Genomic DNA, 10,591 nt, shown 5'->3' on the forward strand with positions numbered 1-10,591 from the left:
ATATTATGAAAGATGACATTGCTAGAGCTAGTAAAGCAAAACAAGACCTACATAAGAGTGAAAATCAGATTGTAGCAAAAGAATTTGAGCAACACAATAAGCCTAATAAATCATCATCTAGTGTTGCCTCTGAAATAAAACTGAACAGTGGTTGTTTACTTGCCACTAAATCCGATATTACTGATTTGGATATCACTACATCTGTTTGCTATGCTTTCGTCTGCAAAGAGGTTTTATTTTCCTTTGAGGACATGCCATCCTCTTTGCCTCCTGCTGTCATTAACATTTTGCAGGAGTTCGCTGACGTCTTTCCACAAGACGTGCCGCCGGGATTACCACCTATTAGAGGGATTGAGCATCAGATTGATTTAATTCCCGGTGCATCGCTACCAAACCGTGCACCATACCGTACCAATCCAGAGGAGACGAAGGAGATTATGCGTCAAGTACAAGAGCTACTCGACAAAGGTTATATACGTGAATCTCTTAGTCCTTGTGCTGTGCCTATTATTCTAGTGCCGAAAAAGGATGGTACATCGCGTATGTGTGTTGATTGTAGAGGCATTAATAATATTACTATTCGTTATCGTCATCCTATTCCTAGGCTAGATGATATGCTTGATGAATTAAGTGGCTCTATAATTTTCTCTAAAGTTGATTTGCGTAGTGGATACCATCAAATTCGCATGAAATTGGGAGATGAATGGAAAACGGCATTTAAAACTAAGTTTGGATTATATGAGTGGTTAGTTATGCCTTTTGGTTTGACTAATGCACCTAGCACTTTCATGAGATTAATGAATGAGGTTTTACGTGCTTTCATTGGACGCTTTGTGGTAGTCTACTTTGATGATATATTAATTTATAGTAGATCTTTGGAGGACCACTTGGATCATTTGCGTGCTGTTTTTACTGCTCTCCGTGATGCACGTTTGTTTGGTAACCTTGGGAAGTGCACCTTTTGCACGGACCGAGTATCTTTTCTTGGCTATGTTGTTACTCCACAGGGAATTGAAGTTGATAAAGCTAAGATTGAAGCTATTGAGAGTTGGCCGCAACCCAAAACGGTCACACAAGTGCGGAGTTTCCTTGGACTCGCTGGGTTTTATAGGCGTTTTGTGAGAGATTTTAGCACCATTGCTGCACCTCTCAATGAGCTTACAAAGAAAGATGTGCCTTATTCTTGGGGTACTGCACAGGAAGAAGCCTTCACAGTTTTGAAAGATAAGTTAACTCATGCTCCCTTACTCCAACTTCCTGATTTTAATAAGACTTTCGAGCTTGAATGTGATGCTAGTGGAATTGGATTAGGAGGTGTGTTATTACAAGATGGTAAACCTGTTGCATACTTTTCTGAAAAACTAAGTGGGCCTAGTCTGAATTATTCTACTTATGATAAGGAATTATATGCTCTTGTTCGGACTTTGGAAACATGGCAACATTATTTATGGCCCAAAGAATTTGTCATACATTCTGATCATGAATCTTTGAAACATATTAAAAGTCAAGCAAAACTGAACCGTAGACATGCTAAATGGGTTGAATTCATTGAGACTTTCCCGTACGTCATTAAACACAAGAAGGGTAAAGATAATGTTATTGCTGATGCTTTGTCTCGTCGTTATACTATGCTTTCACAACTTGACTTTAAAATATTTGGTTTGGAAACCATCAAAGATCAATATGTGCATGATGCTGATTTCAAAGATGTGTTGGAGAATTGTAGAGAAGGGAGAACATGGAACAAGTTCATCATTAATAATGGCTTTGTGTTTCGTGCTAACAAGCTATGCATTCCAGCTAGCTCTATTCGTCTTTTGTTGTTACAGGAGGCGCATGGAGGAGGATTGATGGGACACTTTGGCGTAAAGAAGACGGAGGACGTACTTGCTACACATTTCTTTTGGCCAAGGATGCGACGGGATGTTGAGCGTTTTGTTGCTCGCTGCACGACATGTCAAAAAGCTAAGTCACGACTGAATCCTCATGGTTTATATATGCCTTTGCCTGTACCTAGTGTTCCTTGGGAGGATATATCTATGGACTTTGTTTTAGGTTTACCTCGAACAAAGAAGGGGAGGGATAGCATATTTGTTGTCGTGGATAGATTTTCAAAAATGGCACACTTTATACCATGTCATAAAAGTGATGATGCCGCTAATGTGGCTGATTTGTTCTTTCGTGAAATTATTCGCTTACATGGTGTGCCAAATACGATTGTTTCAGATCGTGATGCTAAATTTCTTAGCCACTTTTGGCGATGTTTATGGGCTAAGTTGGGGACAAAATTGCTTTTTAGTACTACATGTCACCCCCAAACTGATGGACAAACTGAAGTAGTCAATAGATCTTTGTCTACTATGCTTAGGGCTGTTTTGAAGAACAATCTAAAACTGTGGGAAGAATGCTTGCCTCATATTGAATTTGCTTATAATCGTTCGCTGCATTCTACTACAAAGATGTGCCCTTTTGAAATTGTGTATGGTTTCCTACCTCGTGCACCTATTGATTTGTTACCTATTCCATCTTCGGAGAAGGTTAATTTTGATGCTAAAGAACGTGCTGAATTGATATTGAAGATGCATGAGTTAACTAAGGAAAACATTGAGCGCATGAATGCTAGATATAAACTTGCTGGAGATAAGGGTAGAAAACATGTTGTCTTTGCACCTGGAGATCTTGTTTGGTTGCATTTGCGTAAGGATAGGTTTCCGGATTTGCGTAAGTCAAAGCTAATGCCGCGTGCTGGTGGTCCTTTCAAAGTGTTAGAAAAAATAAATGATAACGCATATCGACTTGAGCTGCCTGCAGATTTTGGGGTTAGTCCCACTTTTAACATTGCAGATTTGAAGCCATATTTGGGTGAGGAAGATGAGCTTCCGTCGAGGACGACTTCAGTTCAAGAAGGGGAGGATGATGAGGACATCAATACCATTGCTACACCCACAGCTCCAGCTGCTATACATACTGGACCAGTTACTAGAGCTCGTGCACGCCAATTGAATTACCAGGTACTTTCGTTTATTGGGAATACTTCTAATGTTCATGAACATATGATGCTGCCTAAGTTAGATACTTTTGTTGTTCTCATGAATGAAGGACCTAGCATGGACAAGAAGGATATCCGTTGGAGCGGGATGAAGCATGGCAAACAAGGGGCACGCGCGGGAGAGAACAATGGAGCTTCCCTTGGTGATTTCCGCACTTTAAAGCCACCATAAGGAGAGCATGAAGACTTTGGACGAAATATTCAAGACCCCACTTTATTAATTTCGTCCATAGGCTATTATAGGTGTTGCGCCACCTTATTTTTGGGCCAGGCCCATGTAATTTCGAAATACCATAATATAGGCTATTTTTAGAGTCCGTATGTGTGGGGAAACCGAGACTAGGGCTGTTTTCGGAACCCTTCCCCAAGGGTTACGAAATTGCCTCTCTTTTCCCTCATATATACAGCCCTTAGGGCACCGTTTAGACTTGGGTTTTGTTTAGATTTCAAGTTCGCCATAGCTGCAACTTCGCGTTCTTCGTTTGTGTTCTACGACCAGACAAAGACGTCACAGAACCCCACCTTCATCAATAAAGCTTCTCTCTTATATTCGCAATATCCTGATTGCAATCTTGGTTTCTTGCTTGTTCTTCGTTTGCGTGCAGGAAACAGACCCTCGTGGTCAGGTTGATCGTGCTCCGGCGTGATCAATAACCTCTCGGAGTTGGTTTAGCGATTGCTAAGGCGCGACGTCCTCACACGTTCGTAGTCGGATCGTCAAAGTCTATTCCATCTAAACGATATCCACGATCTCATCGAAAGACAGGGACAACTTCGCCTCTATCAGCTGGGGCACGAGACACGAGGTTCGTCACCGCCACTTTCCCCACCTACATGCCCTACCGATTTAGGATTAGCGTGGTGTTCACGGGAAGCACTACCGCTACCGCATCTCTCCGTCGCCGCCGCCGTCACCACCTCACTGATGGACGCCGACACGAGCTCCTCAAGTGCGGGGCAAGGTAAACTCATCCTATCTACTACCAGAAACCCTAACCGATCCGATTCACAAAGTCTATCAAATGTAACACGGGCTAAGTTAAAAAAAAAAAAGTAACACGGGCTAAGTAAGAGTAAAAGGAGACCGTAGCGGGCCAATCTGTAGCCCAAATGAAGATAGGCCACGAAATCCAACATAATAGTGAAAGGAAAGTGAGATCGAATCGCATGGTAGGGCAAGGGCAACCGGTATCTCTCTCTCTCTCTCCCCTCGTGCCCCTCCCTCCGGGCCGTCATAAGAGACGAGTCGAGTCGAGTCCACCCACGCGACGCCAATCCATCTCCTCTCCTCTCCTCTCCTCTCCCCCCACTCCATCCTGCGAAAGGTGCACACGCGAATACGCACGAGCAATCAGGGCGAACACATCCTCTCACGGCGGCGGCGGCGGCGGCGGCGGCGGCGGCTGCAGCGGCGTCGGATTTCGAAACGCTCTCCCTCTTAGATCTTGCCCGCGGAATAAGCAGATCTAGGGTTACTCCGTACTCCACTGCACTCCCCATGGCTTCGGCGGCGGCGGCGACTCAAGTAACCCTCCTCTTTATCTCTATCTTTCCCAAACCGTTTGCGCCCTCTCATGCTTGGATCGGTGACTGATGTTGCGATTGGATTTGGCTGGCAGGTGGGCACTTACTTCCTCCGCAACTACTACAATCTGCTGCAGCAGAACCCCGATGTCGTCCACCAGTTCTACAGCGAAGCAAGCACCATGGTCCGCGTCGACGACCTCAACGGGACTAACACCACTGCTAACTCCATGATGGTTACTGTCTCTCTCGCAATCTATATATATTACCTTTATTTATACTCCCTCGGTTCCTAAATATAAGCCTTTTAAGAGATTTCACTAAGAGACTACATACGGAGCAAAATGCGTGAATCTACATTCTAAAGTATGTCTATATACATCCGTATGTAGTTCCTAGTAAAACCTCTAAAAAAGACTTATATTTAGGAACGGAGGGAGTATATGTCACTTATTTAAGGTTTATATATTTGCGCTTGGCTTTTGTGATATTTTTAAACTCATGCGACTGATACGAAGGACTGTCAGTGCTTTGACTAATCTTTCCAGCTCAATGTTTGGCATGACTGTAGGTTTTAGCATAACTTCTGTGGTCGTGGTATGTTATTTTGCCATGTCGTATGTGGTGTTTGTCTGTTGCCCCTAAATCAATTATATTTGCAATTTTAGTCTGCTACTCCCTCCTTAAACTAATATAAGAGCATTTATAATACTAGTTTAGTAATCTAAATGCTCTTATATTAGTTTACAGAGGGAGCACTTTTTTTTGTTTTGTTTCCTGTGTTACTTACTGTAACACATTTGTGCCTGCAGGATATACACTCCCTTATCATGTCCCTCAATTTCACCCAAATCGAGATAAAAACTGCCAACTTTGCCAACTCATGGGGAGATGGGGTGCTAGTGATGGTCTCTGGTCTTGTACAGACGAAAGAGTACAGCAACCAAAGGAAATTTATCCAGATGTTTTTCCTTGCGCCTCAGGAGAAAGGTTACTTTGTGCTCAATGATTATTTCCACTTTGTTGACCAAGAACAAGTGCAACCTGCACAGGTGAGAGCTCAGGAGGCATTTGAGACCAACCTGGCATCCAACACAGTCCAAACCAGTAAGATTTACCATCCTAAATAAACATCTAAACTTTTGGTCTTTGAATTTTGATTGTTATTACCCATGAAATCTTTACCTAATAATAAAGAGGCTATCGCTTCCGTCGGAAAACCCACCGAGGTGATTTTACAAAAAAGCCCTTACTGTTTATGACATTAAACTCGTAGTATATATTAAATATTTTTTTAAATACTCATATCTTTTAAACCGTAACTCCAAATTTAACATATTATACATGGAATTTGATTAGAAAAATATGTAGAATTTAAATATGATATTATTTTATCTGTTAAACGTTTAATAAAAATACTATCTAGGGTGCAATCTTAATAAATAAGTCATTATTCGTCTTTCTTTCATACCGGTACTCGTTCGGGTTGGGAATGAACACGTCAACAAAATCAGGATTAGAGATGAAACTGAAGGTCACTTGACTGATTCTTTGTACGTATTAAATCTACATGCAAGCCGTGTTAAAATAGAAGATCTGTGAAATTTTGAACTGCATTTTTGTAGGATAAGACCATCTTTATTTGTATCTTAACTATAAATTCTCAAATTATAGACATTTTTTATAAATTAAGAGCGTGTGCCGTGTGGTATTTCTTTGTCCCGTTGCAACGCATGGGCCCTTTTGCTAGTAGCCAATCATGTTATGAATATGTTCTAGTACATGCCATATCTGCTTGCCTGTATGCACGGTCTCTCTCTCGTATCCTATTTCTTTGTTGAGTATGGCAGCCTAAATAAGGTGCAAAGTATTGAGAATGTTCATGCAAGTCATTATGTTTAATACCTATGGACAATAATAGAAATTGTAGTTTGGTTTTATGCCAGCTGATCACTGATTGTTTCAAATTATAATGCTTCCATGGAGAAATATTAGTGTCTCCTGATAATATTCATGGTCCTGTTTCATTGCTGCTTCAATGTTTGTTGATGTTCTGTTTAAATGCTGTGCCTGCAGGTGCAGAGTACATTCACGAAGAAAGTCAAACAATGCAAGCTGTTCCAGTAACATCTGAAGAAAATGATGCTGTTGACAGTTACACTTACTCTGAGCCACCACAGCAAGTGGTTTCTCAGTCGGACAACTGGGGAGATGAATCTCTTCAAGAGGAACCACTGTCTTCCTACTCGAATGGAATGGCGATGGCGCTAGAGGAGCCAGCGCAACCTCCACCTGTGCAGCCTCATATTGAGGAACCTGTTGGGGAGCCTGTAAAGAAGACCTATGCTTCTATTGTATGTGGGACCACCTTCCTTTCCTTTGTATGAAATGTGTTGTGATATCTAGTTGACATGACTTTACAATGATGATTCCGATGATGCAGCTAAGAACTGCAAAAGCCCCACCTCTGTTCCATGTGGCTCAATCAGTGCCTGTGAATAAACCTCTCTCTACAACAGAAGCAAACCTGGCAACTCAGGTCACTTCATCGATGGCAGCAGATAAGCCAAAATCTGATTTCTACGCAGAAGGCCATGATGAAGAAGGTTGTCCTTTCTTACCCATGTTTGCCTAATTTACGTTTGTTTATTTATTTTAATTTGCACATTGTTTGCTGATTGTAATCTTTATTTCATAAATTAGAGAGCAAATCTGTTTATGTTGGGAATGTGCCGCAAAATGTAACTGAGGCTGATCTTGAGAATGAGTTCAAGAAGTTTGGCCAGCTCATCCCTGATGGTGTTGCTATCAGAAGCCGAAAGGTTTGCAGTTAAATTGGTTTTCTAAGTCTAATTCACTACATGCCATAACATGATTTAATTTTCATTTAATTGATGATTATGTGTAATTTGCAGGAGACTGGTGGCTACTATGCTTTTGTGGAATTCGAGGAACTGAGTGGTGTACACAATGCATTGAGGGTTGTTTATTGGAATTTACATTTGATACACTCATTTCTTTAATTTCTTGTTTAAAAATTGTTGCTTAGGCTTGGCTTGTTCAACAGTAGTGTTTATCGTTGTTATATTTATATTAGTTTAGCTGGCCATATTCTGAAACCTTCTTGCTGGATTTCAGGCTTCACCACTTGAAATAAATGGGCGGCAGATATATGTTGAGGAGCGGAAGCCTAATAGTGGAATAAGGGGAGGAAGTAAGTTGGTTTCTTTCTCAGTAGCTGTCCATTTTTATGCATTTGCCCTATCCTAATGAATAACTTAAGCTGCTAGCACAATTGTGAGCCGTGCTTGTGAAGAAGTCATGAGCTCTATATTTTTGTTTATGTTCTGCATGTTTACATTTGCAGGAAGGGGGGGAGGCAGAGGTCGCTTTGGTGGCGGTGGCAGAGGGTATGCCAGAGGTGACGAGTACAACGGTAGCCGTGGGAAGTCGAACGGTTACCAGCGTGTCCCTCACCACGAGAGGGGCATTTTGGGGGCAAGGAACTGATGCCCCATGCCGAAAGGAGGAAGCATAAGAGGTTTTGATCCGTGGGAAGTGGAGCAGTAGTTGTAAAACTGAATTATTGGAGCGCTCCATTCTGTTAGGTTGCATTTTCGGTTTTGGGGTTTGCCTTGAGTTTGCCACAGCTGCTCGTCCATGGACGTGTCCGTCCGTTCTTACCAACAGATACTTATGTTGCTATATTCTGTCTTCTCGTTAACGTTAGAGCTGTTCTTTTTCGGTCTTCTGTCATTTATGCCTGTGTTTTGTTGCGTGATGGTGATGATGGTGTACGCAACTTTTTCGGTGAGAACACGACTTCACTGGCACATGCATGCTATACTTTTTTTTAACAAGCATGGCATCCGAACCTATCTAGCAGCTGGAGCACTACCTACGCATTGTACATGCCCGAAGCCAGCAGAGACATCACCATCTTCGGCCGTTGGTTCTCCCATCCTGTATCCCTTCTGCCATTGATGTTCCTCAAGATTGACGGGCTACACATTGTACATGCCCTAACCCAGCAAAGACATCGGCCGTCGGTTCTTCCCTCCTGCATCCCTTCCGCCATTGATGTTCGTGAAGATTGTCGTGATGCATCAAAATCGAGTTATTGTTTAGTCCTCCTTTTTCATTGAATGGCGCGTGCTAGGCACTGGTCGCCGGCCCAAAGATGCACATCTTTGCAGCCGCACCATTCGCCCAGCCAACGCCTTTCGCATGTTTTCTTCCCTATGTGCTTGCAGCCGCACCATTCACCCAGCCAGCACCTTGCATATGTTTTCTTCCGTATGTGCTTGTTTTATCTCCTTCCGGAGCCTCACCTAAAGCTCCATCGCGTCGCTTGTCGCTTTAGCGCTTGTGCCGAGCAAACTATTCCACTGATCGTAGCATCCCTTGTGGCGTCGTAGCATTGCTGTAGCTGGTTAGAGCAATGACGAGTGTCGGTTCCAGCGTGTGGGCGCTGTGGTAGCTCCGGCGGGTCGTGGTTGCAGTATCTCTCATGATGTCACGTGAGGTCGCAACTCGCCATGGTCAATCGTTATAGCTTTCGACGGTTGCAGCATGGGGCGACGCCATTTGCAACCTTTTCCACCGCCGGTCGTAGGTTCCTGCATTCGTCACTACTGATTTCAGCAATGTTCATGGTTTGTTGCAGCATTCATCGACATCGGCTCCAGCATCATTGTTGTCAGTTCTAGCACCCGGTGGCCTCCAACGCATCTTCGCCGCTTGCCACTTCTAGCAAAATCAACCAAGGTTGTAGCATTTTCATCGATTGGTTCAATCGGTACCGCCACCCGTGGGTTACAACATTGTCGACGACGAATCACAGAACCACTGTTCGGCGACACCACATGCCCTAGAAGCTTTGGCAGTCGGGAGGAGACGGTGGGGGGCAACGACTTGGACGGGAATGTTAGAAAAGCAAATGATGGAACTGTTGTTTTTTATTGATGATGAAAGGCCATATATACAATCTGGAGAGGTGCGTTGTATGGACGCGACCCTTACAAAGGAGGGCAACCAATGACGGTTACGAGACATAAGTCGATTGCTAATAAGTAGGGATTATCCCTGAATTATCCTAATTAATTTATTCCTAACACGGCTCCTAATCAATGCTTGTCTTTGTGCATATGTGTCATCTTGACAAGAGACTCCTTGTATACATTTGCCTTGAGAATGGTCATCATCTCCATCTTTAGAAAGTCTCCTCGAAAAACCTTGTGGAAAAAATGTGAGGAGATTGGTGCTTGATATGTTGCTAAAACTCCTCCAAACCCGATGGGGAAATAAGGAGAAATGCCACAACATATAATGGTTATCGTCTTTCTTAACTCAATATGTGAGAACCATAGAGTTTAGAGAACAATAAACATGTCGTATATACTTTCCTAAAAACCCGGGCGGGGAAAACATAAAGTATGACATATGATCTCATGTTGATATTACCTCGTTAAAAACCTTAAAAGTAAACTCATGAAGGGAAAACGAGTATAATATGATGCATTGAACATGAACAATTCAGGAAGATACCCCCCTAATTCTCGCAAATTTTGAAGCCGTCACATACCAATTCCATGAACATGTTTCTAGAATGTAGAAGTTGGTAGAGACTTCGTGAGCAAATCAGTCACATGATTTTCTTTGCACGATATGCAATATAGTGATATTGCTTATTCGGTAACCCGTTTGCATCTGGATAACACAAGAAAACATTATCTTTAAGATAATGGTTGGTGGATGTAGCCACAAGGTTTGTTTTAAAGATTCTCATGATATGGCTACCACATCTAGCAGGAACGCAAACCTTGTCTACGATCTAACATAGTGAGGATCTGATCGATGTATACAATAATATTGGCGTCTAGATTTCTCTGAAACTAAAAAATAGTACAACATGTTTGATGCATTGGAGATATCAAAAAATATTCCTGACTCCTAACCAACTGTGTTTGGTGGATCCAATGCATGAACTGCGATATGAAACTTTATGTCCCAACATCA

The 10,591-nt window shown here is 42.5% G+C and overlaps 1 protein-coding gene across 1 annotated transcript; it reads left to right on the forward strand.

Moving 5' to 3' along the window:
* Positions 1–4,221: 4,221 nt before the first annotated feature.
* LOC123406987 (nuclear transport factor 2) lies at positions 4,222–8,317 on the forward strand. The gene is made up of 9 exons (XM_045100008.1): positions 4,222–4,574; positions 4,669–4,809; positions 5,386–5,680; positions 6,650–6,927; positions 7,017–7,179; positions 7,277–7,395; positions 7,489–7,554; positions 7,712–7,787; positions 7,941–8,317. The coding sequence occupies exons 1-9, from the start codon at positions 4,548–4,550 to the stop codon at positions 8,081–8,083; spliced, it is 1,308 nt and encodes a 435-aa protein (XP_044955943.1). The 5' UTR covers positions 4,222–4,547; the 3' UTR covers positions 8,084–8,317.
* Positions 8,318–10,591: the final 2,274 nt, after the last annotated feature.

This window comes from Hordeum vulgare, chromosome 7H (genome assembly GCF_904849725.1).
Source record: "Hordeum vulgare subsp. vulgare chromosome 7H, MorexV3_pseudomolecules_assembly, whole genome shotgun sequence".
NCBI classification, from domain to species: Eukaryota; Viridiplantae; Streptophyta; class Magnoliopsida; order Poales; family Poaceae; genus Hordeum; species Hordeum vulgare.